The sequence below is a fragment of the Erpetoichthys calabaricus genome, chromosome 3 (assembly GCF_900747795.2).
Source record: "Erpetoichthys calabaricus chromosome 3, fErpCal1.3, whole genome shotgun sequence".
NCBI classification, from domain to species: domain Eukaryota; kingdom Metazoa; phylum Chordata; class Cladistia; order Polypteriformes; family Polypteridae; genus Erpetoichthys; species Erpetoichthys calabaricus.
The window spans coordinates 111240488-111259739 of record NC_041396.2 but is presented as its reverse complement, the minus strand read 5'-3'; the positions used below and the strand labels follow the sequence as shown (position 1 = coordinate 111259739).

General features: G+C 39.4%; 1 protein-coding gene across 5 annotated transcripts in view; it reads left to right on the top strand.

Annotated features, from left to right (window-relative positions):
- LOC114648307 (serine/threonine-protein kinase MRCK alpha-like) overlaps positions 1 to 14671 on the top strand; it is a 571032-nt gene extending 556361 nt beyond the window's left edge. For 4 of the 5 annotated variants that reach the window (XM_051925532.1, XM_028797279.2, XM_028797281.2 and 1 more), the window contains 2 exons: positions 7566 to 7723; positions 10109 to 14671. In XM_051925532.1, the coding sequence (XP_051781492.1) occupies positions 7566 to 7723; positions 10109 to 10240 (290 nt within the window). In that variant the 3' untranslated portion in view covers positions 10241 to 14671. Of the gene's footprint in view, positions 1 to 7565; positions 7724 to 9650; positions 9726 to 10108 lie in introns of all 5 variants that reach the window. The other variant, XM_028797282.2, reaches the window with a different exon arrangement.
- The last annotated feature ends 4581 nt before the right edge of the window (positions 14672 to 19252 follow it).

Sequence of the window (19252 nt, the reverse complement as noted above, 5' to 3'; positions counted from 1 at the left end):
GATACTATAAAGATCTAATCATCAATTTTATCATTAAAAAAAATTATGAAACTTTCTTTAGGCAACCTTCTAAGAGGCTGATTTATACATCTGCCCTGAGCCTACTGTGTACCCTGACACACACCTTCTCAAAAATGTGACTATGTGTTGCATCAGCACGAACCCTACACAGATCCCTACATCTCTCTTTTGTATCTATGTATTTCCTGAAATGTGTTTACATTTGTCTTACCGTATTCTGAAGTAAACATGTAGCAGATCGAGAAAAGACCTGTTGAAAAATTTATAAATTATACACATTTATGTGATTCCTTATCACAACACTACAAGGACAATCAGATGGGAGCCAGTTTGTGGTGCAAAATATCAAATAACATTTATTTGGAAGTTAACAGATGTGTGAGAAACTTGTAAAATGTGAGGAGCAAATACGTTCGCCTATGGAGGAGAATGTGTAGCAAGAGGAGCGGTGATACTGGAGGGCAAAAGTTGCCTGCATTTTAATGAATCGTTCGCTTTTCTTGCACGCTACAAACACCACCAGCTAACGTTCAGGCATATGCCTGCAACGTGATGCAGAAGTATAAACTGCTTTCATTGGCATAGCCACCCATATCTACAGCGTAGGCTTGACAGAAAAGTTTAAATAAGCGTTTGTGAGGATTAAGTATAGCATTTATTGTATTGAACTAAACTCAAGGTTTCTGATCATTTTAGGCAATAATATCAGAAATCTATTTTGTCCTGGCTTCTGCTGGAATTCAGATAGACAGGTTTTCAGAATATCATAATGATATCTATAATTTATGTTTTTTTCATCTGTGCTTTGCTTTCCTACACTTTGTCATACAAGTCCTGATAGAGTCATTTAACCAGGGATTGGCTTTAGATGTGGAGTGTCTTGAGTTTTCACAGGTGTGATAGAATCAAGCATGGATGTCTATGTAAAATTAAAAAAACTAAGCAGTTCTTCTGTGTTCTGGTGAACTGACTCAGTGCTAACAACAAAAGTGTTTAGATAGGAGGAAAAACATTTGCAGTGGAGGAGTTAACAGTATGAAAGCTGCTGTTTGAAACCCTAGGAATGACTGTTTGAGAAGATACCATAGCATTAAACACAACTGGCATATGATCAGAAAGTCAAACATCTTCAAAATTAACATTGTTGAACGAGAAACCAGATAATAGTACAAGACCAAGCATGTGATCATGTACCATGGCCACGACTCAAGCAATAAATTGAATAAATTCTATAATCAATGGCTTTAAAGTACAATCAACTTTGATCCTAAAATCGCCAGAGTAGTATGTTATCAGGCATAGGCATGACCAGAGACAAAAAAAATCTGAAATTCCCTAATAAAATGTTTACATAATGTAGGAAGTCTTACATACAAGAGTGACAATCAACAGACTGCTGAATTCAGTTTTTAACAATTTTATCTTAAATGTCAAATACATTTCAGTAGTAACAGCGCAACATTTAAAACCACTTTTAAAACAATGATCACCCCAACCAGTAACCCTTGGTATGCTAACAAGTTACAATCAGCACAGTTCTAAAAGTAGGCTTGACCCCCAAACTACTAGGTTGGTCTTTGTTAAAAATAAAAAGATCCCATCGAGAAAATGGGTTGGTAACAGGGTAGGGTGAGGTGGTGTGGGGTGCACAAACAAAACCACATTATTTTATCAAAACAGTTCCAGCAGATGGTAACAAATCTGGCGTATTGTTTAGGGTTCACCTATCTTAACAATTTACGTTGCTTTGTATATCCGTGATTTAATTGAAATGACTGCTGGGGAGGGTTCTGGTTTATGGTGTAATGGGGGACCAACACAAAATCATGCGTTACTCAAAAGTGGCAGCTTTCACAAATGGTAACTTTCACAAAATTTTGAATTTACATTTTTGTTCAAGCAAAATGACACCTTTTATTGGCTAACTAAAAAGATTACAATATGCAAGCTTTCAAGGCAACTCAGGCCCTTTCTTGAGGCAAGATGTAATATACTAGGACATATATAAACTTACACTAGGAGACATATAAATATACACTAGGACACATATAAACACAGGGAATTCCAGTTTCGGTATTACATTTTGCCTGAAGAAGGGGCCTGAGTTGCCTTGAAAGCTTGCATATTGTATGTAGTCTTTTTAGTTAGCCAATAAAAGGTGTCATTTTGCTTGACTTCTCACTACATTCATAATGGCTAACACTGTACACAACTCCCTAGTACTACATTAGTGTTCAAGAAATTTAAAATATAGGCTCTATGGAGTTTCAAGAATTTCACTTGGGAGTAGTAATAAGAACACCAAAAAAATGCCCTTTACTCCAGAACAGCTGAGTGGATGTTAAAAATTTTGTATATGTATTAAAGTTAACACAACTGAACATAGAAAGTTTATGGCATTTCAGAAGTTTCATTATAAGCAGGGATTCAATTGAGGAAACAACACAAAAATGGTAATTTTGCATAGCTTACTTCCCATATCAATGATTCAGTTATTCAACAAGTTATATATATGTGAAACTGCAGTAAAACAGGAAATAAAAAGAAGTGGGGTTCATGGTTTTTAACCCAGCAACTAAGTTACAGCGTTTATGGAGTCCAATCATACACAATGAGAACAAATTCACGACTCATGTAAACAGATAAGTCGATACTTATCAAGAGACTGATGAGACACATTTCAACCAGCAGTTACAAAAGGGACAAGGTTTAAAAACACAAAAATATTTGTATTCTTACCTTATGCCAGTATACACATTTATCTGGTCTATGTCAGGTAGTACGACAGTAGTTCAGCTAGTTATGTATGCATATAAATCACTTACAGCGAAAGTGTGAAAATTATAAGGAATCACACTAAGCTTCAGCTGAATATTTCTATGTTTTCTACTTACTCAGACCAGTCTATCTCAAGGCCGCTACACCTGGCAGCGCAACCAGGTGCTACAGTGCTTGGCATTAGAACTGGAGAAGCAACTGACAAGTGTTAACGCCCTCCATCCCCCTTAATTCCGTCGGCTGGCAATAACATTTATCTGGGAAGGAGAGGGGCGAGACGGACATGCCAGTCCAGGACCACACTCTGGGCAGCTGAGTTGTGTGTGAAATTGGAAGTTGTTGGTGGACATAGGTCAAAAACTCTGCTTCCCAGCTGAGATTGCATCTACCAACCTCAGACCTGACCTTGTGCTATGGTCGGAATCACTCCAGCTTGTCTATATCATTGAGCTTTCTGTACCATGGGAGGATGCAGTGGAGGAGGCCTACGAGCACAACAAGCTGAGATACGCCGATCTTGCAACAGATGTGCAATAACGCAGCTGGAAAGCTAAGGTCCGACCAGTCGAGGTAGGCTGTAGAGGATTTATTGCCACCTCAACATCAAGGCTACTCCAGGAGTTGGGAGTGCGGGGACAGGCTCACCAGCAGGCACTGAAGGACCTCTCCAGAGCTGATGAAAAAGGCTGTCAGTGGCTCTCGCTTAAGAGGAAGAACTCTAGCTGGGCCTCAACTAGGTAGATAGCATCTTGGGGTTGAACCTGGGACACTGGGATTTACTGCTGAACCCTCTGGAGACGTCGTGGGCCTATCAGTGAAACGTTGATAACCCAGAAAGGCGCCATCACTCATTTGACAATGTAACTGAATCTAAGCTGAAGGTCTCATATATGCAATTACGGATGTAAACACAGTCCTAAGAAACAGAACAGAGTCCATACATTTTGTAAAACACTTACTGTTTTTGGGTCACAGGGCCAGTGTCCATTTCAGCAGCATCATGTACAAAGTGGGAATAAACCTTGCAACAACCCCAGAGTGTCCATCCATCTTAGGTAACTGTGGTGTAGCGGGTCGACGACTCAGAAGAAGGTGGCTAATTTTTAAATAAATAAATAAATGTAAATAAATAAATGGTTGGCTTGATCTCCATGGGTGTGTGTGCTCTCGTAGCTGCAGGAGATTGGTGAAGTGATTGGGGTGTGAAACACCTACATGTGAGGGTACGGACTGTCTCAATTGCTTCATATGCTTTTTGTGTTGCACAGTTGAGGTGCTGCACTCATAGAGGCATAGAAGGACACGTCAGCATTAGAAAAAGGGAAAAACAGAAACAAGCTTGGCAGGAAGAAAAAAGGAGAAGAAAGAGTTGATATTTGAAGTTTGAAGTCAGCCAGTACAGAGGAGGGGAAGCAGGTGGTCAGAGCCCTATGGAGGAGGTAATGATTGGTGCTCCCTGGGCAGATTGGTTTCCCATTGATCAGCAGAGGGGTAGTGGAGAACGGATGAGATCTCCATTTAACACTAGAATTACCAAGAACTATGAAAAAACTCGTAAATCCGGCTCACCTTAAATCCCTTCGCACCTCTCCGTCAGCGTCTTTTTCCTGTAAATGTGCCGATCAAGACAAGTAGCCTACTTTTCTATCCCCCAACCGCCGCAGAACGTGCAGAAAGTTCTCCCATGCTCTCTCTCATGCCTTGATTATCTGGGAGTGAAGTGAAGCGCTCCAATGGAGTATTAGAGTGGAAATAATAGATCGTTATTTGGAACACATGCATTTCATGTGTGTTCCGTTTCTACAATAATCTGTGTAAACACATTGTTAAAACAGAAACATTTTTCATATTTTAGTAATAAATCACAAAATGTAGGCATGATACATACTACCGCTCCCAACAAGAGCACATGTCATAAATATAGAAAGGACGGTCCTTGGGTGTGTGTGAACGGATAACATCTGATGATTGAATATAGTGCGAAACTGACCTCTCTGTACTATTCTTTCCTCTGCATGTCCTGGAGTACAAAAGAAACAGTACTGTTCACCAAAACGTGGAGACTGCATGGGCAAGATCGAAAAAAAATGCGGTCAGTGATTACAAGCGCAAGAAGGCATGCGAATGAATATGAATAATACAAATAATGTTGCATCCGTGCTGCAATGTTCTCCAAAATGTACTACTATACACGTCATAAAATGAGTTATTCCAAATATCATATATACCTATGTCTCTGTTTTTTGTCAGTTTGACTTTGACATCATGGACCATAGGTGCATACTAATTCAGCTTGAGCAAGAACACTCAATAAAACTGAATAAAAAAAAATTCAAGTGATGGTGAGATACGAAGAAGGCAGATTCACTAGCGTTTGTGTGTCAGCTTTTATACCTCCAGATCAGAGAATTTCCAGTTCCATTGTCTCAAAACACCAGTCACATCTACAGTTATTCCCAGTTTCAGATAAAAAAGTAACCACGTCAGATCTTTGGATGGGGGTGGGTGTTGTATCGTGCTGTTACGCCGGCTGTTACAGACACAAATTAAATGTATGTTTTTATTGCATAATATTAACAATAAGAGCAACTCACTACTGCAGGGGAGATGGTTTTGAACCCACGACCTCAGGTTTATAAGTCGTGTGTTCTAACCGCTGCACCACGAAAGCTGTCGTATTGTACTTGCACCTTTTGTGAAAGTGTTAATTTGATATTTGGCCATCAGCCTTCACACATTATACAGTTCATGTCTACATTTTGTCATTTATTACTAAAAAGTGAAAAATGTTTCTGTTTTAACAATGTGTTTACATAGATTGTTGTAGACACAAAACACACATCAAATTATTTCCCCTTACAATTCTGGGTAGCTCACTCCCAGGTAATTAATCAAGGCAGGAACTGGGAGAACTTCTTGCCCATTCTGAGGCGGTGGGAGGATGGTATAGCAGGCTGCTTGCTGCTTGGGCTTATCGACACATTTAGAAGACAAAAGACGCTGTTGGAGAGGTGCGAAGGGATTTAAGGTGGGCCGGATTTACGAGTTTTTTCGTTGGCTCTGGTAATTCAAGATTTAAGGATCCTGCAGGCACTAGCTTTTGTGAGCAGGGAAGATGGGGGAGTTGGCTTGTACAGTCTTGTCAGTTGCGCTGTAGGAGGCAGCCGTGTCAGGAACTGGAGGCTGAGGAAGGGAACGCAGCTGCTGTTGCCACTACTGACTGCAAGACCTAAAAGGAGACTGGAAATGTGCTGTGTTGAAGGATATCAGAGAGTGTGAAATGGAAAAGAAGGACACAGAGAGAGAGAGCAGAAGTTAGAAGTAAAGAAGAGGGAATATGATAGGGAGACAGGAGTGCAAGAGCCTGTGCTGGAAGAAAGGAGAGACAGGTGGTCAGGAGTAAGCCTTGGGGCTGCAGGAAGGGGTACACTTACTGAGTGTTTTCCTGAGTAGGAGTGGCCCAAACTGCAGTGTCTCCCACAGATGCCGAGGGACTGGTGACGGGGAAACATGTGGCGGCATGGATTTGGAGTCCTACTTGGAGCCATGGTCCAACAGGGAACCTGGGCCTATGAAGTGATGGTTGACTGCACCTGTTGGTTGGACACCTCTTCGGTGACCAGATTCCGTAGGGGGTATGCCTCTTTTTGGAAGGCAGTACTGTTCTCATAAGTTTTAAAGGAGCTGTCTCTGATTATTTTTAACCTCTGGTTTTAAGAAAATATTGAACTGTTTTTAATCTCCACCTGGACATTGTTCATTTTTATAGATTATGTATTTGTTTATTGGAGATTTCCGCTACACTTTCGAACACTATTTGTGTTTGATGGTTTTTAATTAAAGCACTTTTGCACTTTTATGCACATACTCCTTTGTGTGTGTCGTCATCCGCTGGCTCATCCCTCAGATACGTTATCAGCCGTAGCAGGTTCAAGAGGCTCCCTAGATCAACTGGGAGTGTGGAGCTGACCCATTCTGTCACAGGAACAATTACACACACTGGGCCACTGTAGAGGGACCAGTTGGCCTTATGTGAATGTATGTCATTTAATTGTAGAATCGTATGTTATTGACCGTCTTCTTATTCAACTTTGCTTCTTATAATTTGAATGTAGGAAATAAAACAAAGTGTCAGGTTCCTTACTGATTTTTGTGTTTTGTTTTTGTATTTGTTTTTTATTAAATGAAATTAGTGTATTCTGATATATTCTTGTTTATCATGAAACAGAGAGTGGTGACATGTTGAGCTGACATGCTAGTAAGAATTGCACTGTACTCATAACAATATGACTACTGCTACTGGCTGAGTAGGAGGCACATGGGTCACAAATACGGCTGGTGTTTTAATAATCACACCTGCACTTTCTGTCCATCACATGCATGTGATGCATTCCTTTAAAACAATTCATATAATTAGAAACATTATTATATTCTGTAATCAAGTTCTTATGTTTATTCATGAAGTGTCACAAATGCTATAAATGTAGTGACATAAATAAAAGAAGAATATTACATTTACTAATAGTGTATTTGTACCACATCTAAGTTTGACTTGACTTATTTGCTTGAGGTTTTGGCTTTTAAATATTTAGCACTATTCAATAATAACACGGAAGAAAAAAAAAAACTTTTTTTCCCCGATAATATAATGTCTGAGTGTATTTATGAAGTTCTAAAGTAGAAATCTAAGGTTTAAATAGAATGGCCCCTGCAGAATGTAGACATTTTGAGGAAATCCTGTTCTGATGGTTGTATTTCTGCTTTAGGGCCCACAGCACAGAATGGGAATGCCCTCAGACGAGAGTTTTCTGGAGGAGGCTATGGAACGAAACGACAGCCAATGACCTCACCCTCAGATGGGTCTCTGTCTTCTGGGGGTGTTGATGGTGGAAGTGATGCACCAATATCACAGTTTGAAAGAGAGGTAATGCAGCTTTCACAGCAATTCAGGCATTTGTTGTTTTACTAGAACATTAATAACTCGGATTAAGAGGTAATGCTGCTTATCTTTTACCTTTCTTCCCTGATCATTCATATTGTTGAGCATATATATTTGTGTTGTTTATGTTTTTCATTATTTCACCATGTATTCACTAAATTCTTGGAGCCTTATTTTTATTTTTCTAAATATAGATATATCAGCTGTAAATAGTAGTTGTTACTGTTTCATTAAGAAATTTATAAAACCATAAATATCAGTTTAAATGGTTGAATGTTTTCCTTTCAATTCAAAAATATTTTTAACGTCTAATGTTAAAATGATTTCACAAACCTTCCAACCGTGTCTGAATAATGCAGTCCTGATAAGTGTAGAGTGGGGTGTATTGTTGGTTTTATTTCAGTTGTACAATAAACATGATAATACTTTATGAATATACAGCAGAACAACCTTGTAAATACTAGAACTGAACTTTACCTGACACTTTTTATAAAAACAGGCCTTGTTAGACATTCCAAGTCAACTATATAAAGCAGTATGCATCCATACATTGGCTGCCTGTTTACTGTTAAATTAAGAGTTCTAATTTTTCTTGGTCAGAGAAAGCAGTTTTGTGCAGTGTTCGACATCCTGTTGACCAAAGTCAATGGTTGGCTCCTGCCTGTCACTTAATAGTTACTAGGATGTGTTCTGTGTTCCTGATATCCTTGATTGGATTAAGTAGGTTTGTAAAAGGATGGATTGATGATCCTGTTTAAGTGAAGCATACTAGGCTGTGTTCACACTACTGCATTTTTAATTAACAGCGGCATTGGTAAATAAAAACAATCTTTATGCACACTACTATTTTCACATTATATACTAAAATATCTCCATCCACAGTAAAATGAACTAAAGTTCATGGGACGTAGACATTCAACTACACTGTGCATGCACAACTTGGCAGAAAAATAATTGAAGGGATGGTAATGTTACTAGCCAGGATATTTATTGCAACACTGTAGCGAATGGTAAATTATTTTTTTTTGGGCATATTTGCTGCATTCAAACTGTATCTGATGCAATTTAGATGCATAAAGGTTACAAACACAGCAAGTGCCATGGAAACTCTTCTTTGTTGGCTATATGGGAGTATGAATTTCTTCCATGAAGGGTGACCATTTAGGAAATGAGACATCATAATGAGCAGAATCCAATCAGGAAAGGGCTATGTTGTAAGCACAAACAAACCAGAGCTCTTTTTGAAGTATGTGGATGTAGAGAGCATTTTCAGGGGTTGAAAATGCCACAGCAACGTAGGCGAAAGGTGAAAACAAAAATTAAGATCTACACTTTTGTCTGAAAATGTAGGTGTGTGGACATTACCCTAGAAATATTTTTTGTTTACATTTTTAGAAGCATGGTTTCCATATGCCTATTTTTTTGTGAAAACCATACTTTATTTTTACAAATCAGAACACATGCATTAATTAAACATGTAAAAGCTAATAAAATGACTGCCTATTGATGGCGTTCTGCAGAATCTCATTTTTAATTTCAGTTTTTCTGGTGTAGTGTTTACTGAAGATTATTTGTTTCCTCTTGAAAGAAGAATGTTCAAATCTTATTTGAATGTTACAGTTACATTGCAAGACTATGGATGTTTGTTTTTGAAGAAGTGTTAGGGGAAAGGACTGACTTTAGTTCCACGCATTTTTCAAACTGCTGGCCCCCTGGAGAACTAAGCCATTAACTTTAAAAATATGTGAAGAAATCTTTTATGTGATAACTCTGATGTGAAATTCAAGCTCAGTTATTATCAGCTGTAGGTTCCAAACATTCCCATCCTATGCCTGCCCATTCCATGTTGATCAGGTATTGTGGGGCTCCTGAGCTCAAGCTGAGCGTAAAACCCAAGTGTTTTCCTCTGCAGTGGCAGGCTGTTTCCCCAGCAGAGAAGACTCCTGATCTGAAAAGGGCATTAAGGACCCTGCTTAGTAAAATTAAGGTAATGTTAATCTCCCCCAACCCTTTTAGTTTTAAATGACCGATTCTTTTGTCGCATTGATGGATGATGAATTTCAGGCAATTTTGCACAACTTTACTAGCTCAGTCTTGAAAGAATTGGAATGGCAAAGCAGTTTCATCCGCATGTTATGCATCCATTATGTTCAAGCTTTTAAACTCTCTCCACAACAAGGAGACACTGGAGTTCTGAAATGCTGATATAAGGCCAGAAATAAAAAGTCCTCTCATGGGCTCGCACTGAGCTTCGCATGTGAGCCACAGCAATTTAAATATGTTAATATAGTAATTAATAAAAAGCTTCTTCAGTATTTGGCAGGACTAAAAATGCAAGTGAATTTATTTCCTTTTGTTTATTCTTTGCAGGATTCGGATTCTCCTAGACACTCTACGGCCTCCAACAGTTCCAACCTGAGCAGTCCACCGAGTCCAGCCTCTCCTCACAAAACCAAAAGTCTCTCTCTGGAGAGTACAGACCATGTGGGATGGGAAACATGATTCCAGAACCTTGACATCATCAAGTCAAGTTTTCACCTCTTTTCTTCACCTCCCATCATCTCTTCTGATTCTTGCTTTGGAAAGGCTGCACTGTGTTAGCCTTCTAGCATCATCAGCAGCTGTACCTCCAATCTTAAGAAATTCAGTGAATCTAACTGTAATGTCACCAGTGAGGACAGTGACAAACATTGCAGGCATCCGTACCACAAGAATTGCCTGTGCTGTGACATTGTCACACTTCCTGTGGGAGGGATTCGCAGCACACTCCATAGACAGACTACTGAAAGTACAGCTAATATCCTTGTTGCCAATTGATGCATTTATTTCACCTAATATTGGACCAGGACCATATATTACAAAATGTACAAAAAATGTGTACATAAACACATGTATTAAGTTTATAGATATTTATAGTAGAGTTTGTCTTGTTGGCTTTAAACAAAGATACAAGGGGCTGATCTGGCCTTGACAACGTCTGCATTTATTCAAGGAGAGTCGTGTTGGTGAAAAAAAAAAAAGAAAAAGAAAATTTGTTTTTGCTGCTCATTTCAAGATGTTGTGGACATAGTTGTTATCTTCTGCAAGTTAAATTTGTATTGGGAGGGATAGCTGGCACAGTAAAACACTGCAGGGCCTCCAGAGTTGGTCACTAGAAGTGCCCGTCTATCCTTGCAGTTTTTGATTGCTGCTGCAAAACAAGCCGATAAGACTGATGAAGTGCAAGTTAGTGCTTTTTAAGAAGGTGCTGGCTCTAGACTAGTCATGTAAGAATGTATTTAATCCAATGGGTTTTGCAATAAGAATGTTTTATAGCAGCTTTCCATTCCATTTTCAATTATCGTTAGTCCTTCCAGCCACCAAAACAGCTTTTATCCATGAGTTACGTAGCAGACTGCCGGGAGAATTGCTTTAATGCTGCCGTCTTTGGGAGTAGGAACAGTTCCCATATTGGTGTAAGAAAAAAAAAATATGTGTGTGTTAATGCTGTAAATGACAAGTAGAATTTAATATATCTAGGAAAACAGAAACTCTGCTATAATGTGCAAGAGGCATCAGGCAAGCCACCGTCTGGGTTTGTAGTGCTGTGGGCCTTCCAGCTAGCAAGCAAGCCTTTCCAGTTGGGGTTTTTTTTTTGTGATATTTGTATTTAATTCATTGCTGATGGTATTTGATATGTTTGGGAATGTACCACATGGCTTCTTTGATCTGTTTTTGTAGACTCTTTGTAATTGGAATGAAACAGTAACCTTTTGGAGTGAGGATTGGAACACGGTACCATAACTGTAGGCAGTAAGGACAGTGTGACTCTTTTGCAATGGCAGGTGGGGATTTTTTTTTTTTTTGAGTTGGCCCAAATGAAACAAAACCAATTTACAGATGCATTCCAGGATGAGTTTGCTGTTTTTTTCTCTCAAAACTTTCCACACTCATCCTTCACCTGCCTTTGTATGAGTGTGTTTATGCGTGTGTGTGTGTGTGTGTGTGTATTTTTGTGTGTGTTTTGCAAGACTCCGTGGTCCAGCAGAGCATAAATACAGCAATAAGCTCTCTCCTGTCCAAAGACAACAAAGTAACACAGCACCCCAGTAAGTTTTAAGAGGAATGAGCTATTTTACTAAAGAAAGTGACTTTTCGGTTGTGATTATAGAATTCTATATATAAATATATATATAAAATATATATAAAGTTGTGTATAGTTTTACTCATCATGGTGCTTCATGGCACTGTGTATCAGACATCACGGTGTAGACCGGTAGTTGTTGGGGGTTTTTTTTTCGTTTTTTGTTGCTTTGCTGTATGAAGATAGAAGCCTGAAAAACTATATGCAAAAGTGGACCCATTGTCACTCCGTGGGTCAAATCATTAGACAGTTGTTAAAAATAGAAATATGAGCAGTTTCTCAGGAGGCAGATGGGGCTAAGTCCACAGTCACGTAAACTTGGTAGCTTATGTGAGAAGAGCACCCCCACTCTGTCCATCAACCTTTTTTAAAGGATGGTAACATTACACTTGTATTACAAATAGATGGATTTTTTTTATTTTTTTCATGCATTTTTTTTAGAAAATCTGTTACATTCACAAAGGCTGTTTAGAGTATTTGTTCTTATGAAGGTAGTAAGCAAACAACAGACATAAACCGTCATGCCTATCTATATATTAGGACCTTCTTTCTGTGGAGAAGGCCACTGTTTGCTGAACAGGTGTATTGACCTCTGTAAGCAGAAGGCAACTCTTCCAGTAATCCAGAACAGAAGCCTAGAACAACAGAACCTTTCCATTCCAAAGCAATACCAGTAGTACACGTGTAGCAGTAATTGCCAAGATTCCACTCCACCAACCAAAACACGAAATACATGAAATGAAAAGAAAATCATGTGTGCAGCAAGGACGACAGCAATCTGCCTTAATTGTGTCTTTTGAACATCTGTCACCTTTTACATTTTGAAATTTGGTACCCTCTGCTAAGGGCAGTCATGATTGCAGAACTACCAGAGATAAAAAAAACAGTTGAAAAGAAAGAAAACATTTGGTTTAAAAAAAAAAAAAAAGCCATCATAGAACAAACAAATATGATTGCAGGACTTTACAAATTACACCTTGAACTGTGTGGGAGTGTATCTTAAGAGCTGCTAAATGAATGTTTGGACAGTGTTCGTAAAGGACAATTTAAAATGTCTTTGTCATCATCCTTCTTGTTGAGTAAAGCCCACCATGCTTTAATTCCGATGGTCCATGATAGCCTTTTAATTCACAAATGCAAGCTTGTGTTCTGTAGAAGTCGCCATAGTTTTTCAAAAGTGAGGCCTTTTATTAGTCCGTATCTCAGCCATTAATAAGGGATCTGCCGTGCTTTTATAAAGTATTTCAGAACTGGGTTCACCGTGTAGTACCTGTAACTGATTTATATTTATAACCAAGCAATATTAAATTTTTAAACTGCCTTTTGGATTTTATTTTTGACATTTTAGCCTGGAGGGTATTGTTTTAGTCCTCCCACCCATTCACTAATATTTGTACATTGTAAGACCACCTGGTCAGGCCCTCTGATTTAGTTTTGTCTGTACACAGATTAATTTGAAAAAAAAAATGTAAATGTCAACTTGCCCAATATTTGGTAAAATTCTAAAAGTCTGATATTCCACTTGATGCTACTAACTTCTGTTATCGTAAATTAAGGACAGAATGTCTTCACATTTCAAAATCTGTTTTACAATTCTGAAATACTACCAGTTCCTGACAATTGTTATCATTTTAAAGACAAGCAAGTGACCATCATTCCTGAATAGGGCTTAAAGTGCTGCTCAGGTGCCAGCATTTTTGATTTTATGTTAATATACCGTTCTTCCTGGTCTTCCAGTCCATTTCATTCTCCAACATTGGCTTGGAGTTACACACCCAACCTAAACCTGCAGATAAGTTAGGACTTCTTATAAAAGCAGGTCAGAAGCAGAGAGAACACACTTTGCCTTAGGGAGAATGCGCACAAGCGATTTTTGTTTGCTTTTCTAAATGGAACAGTTATGTCCAGTCAAATAGCTTTAAATGGATATCATTTAATGCTTGTGTGTACTGGTGATGCGAACCGTTACAGTACAAAAGATGTAACGACAAAGCTTTATGAACCAGAATCAGTAAAGTTCCAGTGCTTGCTTGTTTTACTGTTTGTTCGAGAATGTACTTTACCGAGACAATGTCTTAAATCCAAGGTGGATTCGACTACGGGTTGGTGAGAGTGGGCCAAAATCTGTTTTATTTTCCAGTTTGTTATGGTATAGCAAAGAAGGTTCCCACTTTGTTAGTTGTAACCTCAGGAAACGTCTGAACCAATGATTATTTCAGAGGATTTGGAGACTATTTCCTTGCTTGTCACAGATTATTACCGACAATACAGTATAATCATCCACCAAGTTTTATTGATTGTATAAGCATTTGGGTTTTAACTGTTACTTGTACAATTCAGTGTGCTAGGAGTTCAGTGAAATGGGGTTGGGGAAGGGATGGGGACTGAATTGGTCATATCATAGCAGTATTTGCAACTCAGTGAGGTTTTACTTGCCTTTCATGTTATTTACAATTTCATATCATTTATTTTTTAAGAGTTTTTTTGTTTTCTTTGTAAGAATATTGTACAGTTTTGCATGTCCTAGATGTAATCACTTTTGTTTGTAGGTTTTTAAAGGCTGACAAGTGAAATAAAAAGAAAAAATGGCTTGGCTTCTTATCACTCATTCTTTTGCTCTTGATAACAGTTGCGGACTTAAATGAATAACCTGTTACAGAAAGATTTAGGGGATTTTGCACAGAAATATTTAAGGTGGACTGTCAGGAATTGTATGGGACTAACCACCACTCTTTTATGTTGATAACACAATATTAAAATATTAACCTGACTTTAATGTATTTCAAATAAAACGGGGAACTGTTGCAAATTTATTGGGCTACAGTGTTCATTCTTTTAAGTGTGACAAACCTAAGAGTTTATGGTGTGAATCCTTTTGCTCAGGTTTTATATAGAAGCTTGAATCTAAACCTGTGATGTTCCCACCACTTATTTCAGTGCACCTTTCGTATGTTCTGTACATGGCTCTACTTTTATTAATTGACTTTTTTTCTTTTTTTTTTTTTGTAGCTAATTGAAGTTCATCAGAGAACCAGGACACAATTTTTGAATGGACCAACTTCGTGACTTTTCCAATACTTTTCCAGCTGGTGCAGAATTTGACAGTTATATTTTTTGATGATGTAAATACAGTTTCCTGTTCTGATGACCTACAGGTGTGACTGGAGTTAAAAACACAACACGGGCAAAGAACTGCACCCTTTACAGCTGACTTAGAAGTACAGCGCATGCAGTGGAGTTAAACAGAAGGCATCTCCATGTCGATACAACAGGAATTGTTTGGTTTTACCCTTTTTTATAATTCCAACAAAAATTCAAAAGTTAAACAAAAATTGCCTTTGAAATAACGTTTGGGCAAAAGTAAATTTACAGTTGTTTGTATGTAAAAAGACATACAAGATATATCTATATCTTTAAAATAAATATTGTGACATATGGCCGGGGCCCTTGCCCTACCAGGACACATCTACGCTGGAAGGACCGGGGGAGGGAGCGTATCCAGAGCATTACTTCCCCTGGAGCGCTAGATGGCAGCCTCCCTGGGTTTAGCACTGCCTAGGACTCCCGCAGGGCTTCATGGGAGTTGGAGTTTGGTGCAGCCCTGCTAGGTTCCGTGGGCTCCGCCAGGGGGTGCTGAAGCTGCTGCTGAGCCCTACAGAGCAGCTCTTCCACCACCCCCGGAAGTGCTGCCGGACGTAGGTTAATGAGCACCTGGAGCACTTCTGGGTGCCATATGAAAGGAGCCAGCAGCCACTACTTTGGGAGCCAGAGTCGGGAGGAGGGAGACAAAGCTTGCCTGGATGAGTGGACGAAAGAGAAAAGAAAAGAGTTTCTCTGAATTGCTATAGTCGTGGGAAACAAGGGAAGGAGTTTCCCATGAGGGAAAAAGAGAAAGTGTGTGTGCATAACTTGTGTCCTGCGTCTGTCTGTGTCGGCTTTGGGTGGCAGGAGTACCCTCTGCAGGCCACAATATATATATATATATATATATATATATATATATGTATGCAGTACTGTGCAAAAGTTTTAGGCAGGTGTGAAAAAATGCAGTAAACAAAGGATGCTTTCAAAAATGGAAGAGTTAATCATTTATTTTCATCAATCAACAAAATGCAGTGAATGAACAAAAGAGAAATCTAAATCAAATCAATATTTGGTGCGACAACCCTTTGCCTTCAAAACAGCATCAATTCTTCTAGGTACACTTGCATAGTTTTTGAAGGAACTCGGCTGGTAGGTTGTTCCAAACATCTTGGCGAACTAACCACATATCTTGTGTGGATGTAGGCTTCCCCACATCCTTCTGTCTCTTCATGTAATCCCAGACACACTCAATGATGTTGAGATCAGGGCTCTGTGGGGGCCATACCATCACTTCCAGGACTTCTTGTTCTTCTTTATGCTGAAGATAGTTCTTAATGACTTTGGCTGTATGTTTGGGGTCGTTGTCCTGCTGCAGAATAAATTTGGGGCCAATCATATGCCTCCCTGATGGTATTGCATAATGGATAAGTATCTGCCTGTATTTCTCGGCATTGAGAACACCATTAATCCTGACCAAATCTCCCAACTCCATTTGCAGAAATGCAGCCCCAAATGTTCAAGGAACCTCCACCATGCTTCACTGTTGCCTGCAGACACTCTTTATTGTACCGCTCTCCAGCCCTTCGACGAACAAACTGCCTTCTGCTACAGCCAAATATTTCAAATTTTGACTCATCAGTCCAGAGCACCTGCTGCCATTTTTCTGCACCCCAGTTCCTATGTTTTCGTGCATACTTGAGTCTCTTGGCCTTGTTTCCACGTCGGAGGTATGGCTTTTTGGCTGCAACTCTTCCATGAAGACCACTTCTGGCCAGACTTCTCCGGACAGTAGATGGGTGTACCTGGGTCCCACTGGTTTCTGCCATTTCTATGCTGATGGCACTGCTGGACATCTTCCAATTTCGAAGGGTAATAAGCTTGATGTGTCTTTCATCTGCTGCACTAAGTTTCCTTGGCCGACCACTGTGTCTACGATCCTCAACATTGCCCGTTTCTTTTTGAACAGCACATCTTGAAACCCAGTCTGCCTTGAAATCTTTGTCTGGGAGAGACCTTGCTGATGCAGCATAACTACCTTGTGTCTTGTTGCTGTGCTCAATCTTGCCATGACATGAAACTGTCTTCTACCTCACCTTGGTAGCAGAGTTTGGCTGTTCCTCACCCAGTTTTAAGCCTCCTACACAGCTATTTCTGTTTCAGTTAATGACTGTGTTTCAACCTACGTGTGACATTGATGATCATTAGCACCTGTTTGGTATAATTGGTTGATCATACACCTGACTATAATCCTACAAAATCCCTGACTTTGTGCAAGTGTACCTATAAGAATTGATGCTGGTTTGAAGGCAAAAGGTAGTAACACCAAATATTGATTTGATTTAGATTTTTCTTTTGTTCGCTCACGTTGCATTTTGTAAATTGATAACAATAAACAATCATTATTTATATTTCTGAAAGCATTCTTTGTTTACAGCATTTTTTCACACCTGCCTAAAACTTTTGCACAGTACTGTATAGTTACTATATTTATAAATATAAATATAGTAACTACAAGGGGGTGCCAGAAATCCCCAAACCACAGATCCAGCAATACATAACTCATTAATAAAATGAAGGGTATTCCATAAACCTCCTTTATAGACTTCCTTCCAGCAACATGCCACAATTATACAATAAATGAACAATAAACTGACCATTTTTCATCCTTCTCCACCTCCATCGAGTGATGCCTGCTGCCTCCTAACTCTCGACTGAATGATATGAGGCATCGGGCTCTCTTTTATGCTGGACCCTGGGGTGCTTCCAGTGTCATGTCATATCCTGCAGGAAACGCTTTTGGCCATAGGTGAAGTACAGCAGTCCTCCGCTGATACGCGCCCCCTCTCGATCACCAGGGACCCCCAACTGGGCTGCTCCAATGGACTCCCATCTCCCAAACACATTTGTGGGTTTACGTACGAGGACCACTGCCACGTGGCATATGAGGAATGGAACCACTCCAAATCCTTGGCTCGTCTCTGTCCATCTGCTATAATGTACTGGCTGGGTTCAAATTTATTTCCTTGTCCTTCCGGCCATGTTGCTTGCATCTTCACACTGGCATTCCATCTGAGTAATAGCTGTTTCCCCCTCTCATCTGCGATGCCTGTTTTCCTCCTACAGTATCTCTCTATCTTGTGTGTGTCTGGTTGGATAGATAGACAGATACATAATAATACAGTTAGGTCCATAAATATTTGGACAGAGACAACTTTTTTCTAATTTTGGTTCTGTACATTACCACAATGAATTTTAAATGAAACAACTCAGATGCAGTTGAAGTGCAGACTTTCAGCTTTAATTCAGTGGGGTGAACAAAATGATTGCATAAAAATGTGAGGCAACTAAAGCATTTTTTTAACACAATCCCTTCATTTCAGGGGCTCAAAAGTAATTGGACAAATTAAATAACTGGAAATAAAATGTTCATTTCTAATACTTGGTTGAAAACCCTTTGCTGGCAATGACAGCCTGAAGTCTTGAACTCGTGGACATCACCAGATGCTGGGTTTCCTCCTTTTTAATGCTCTGCCAGGCCTTTACTGCAGCGGCTTTCAGTTGCTGTTTGTTTGTGGGCCTTTCTGTCTGAAGTTTAGTCTTCAACAAGTGAAATGCATGCTCAATTGGGTTAAGATCAGGTGACTGACTTGGCCATTCAAGAATTTTCCACTTCTTTGCTTTAATAAACTCCTGGGTTGCTTTGGCTGTATGTTTTGGGTCATTGTCCATCTGTATCATGAAACGCCGCCCAATCAATTTGACTGCATTTAGCTGGATTTGAGCAGACAGTATGTCTCTGAACACCTCAGAATTCATTCGGCTGCTTCTGTCCTGTGTCACATCATCAATAAACACTAGTGTCTCAGTGCCACTGGCAGCCAGGCACGCCCAAGCCATCACACTGCCTCCACTGTGTTTTACATGGAAATGATTCTCCGATTATCCACCACTGTTGTCTTCCGTGGACGTCCAGGTCTTTTTGCGTTGCTGAGTTAACCAGCACTTGCTTTCTTTCTCAGGATGTACCAAACTGTAGATTTTGCCACTCGTAATATTGTAGCAATTTCTCAGATGGGTTTTTTCTGTTTTCGCAGCTTAAGGATGGCTTCTTTCACCTGCATGGAGAGCTCCTTTGACCGCATGTTGTCTGTTCACAGCAAAATCTTCATTTTTTATGGGTGTTCATAAAAAATGAAATGATTTACTTCATTAGGTAGCAGTACATAATAAACATGAATAGTTGTGTCAAATATTAAAATGTGCGCTTCAGTTTAAATGTCTGATAGACATCACATCCATAGAGGACT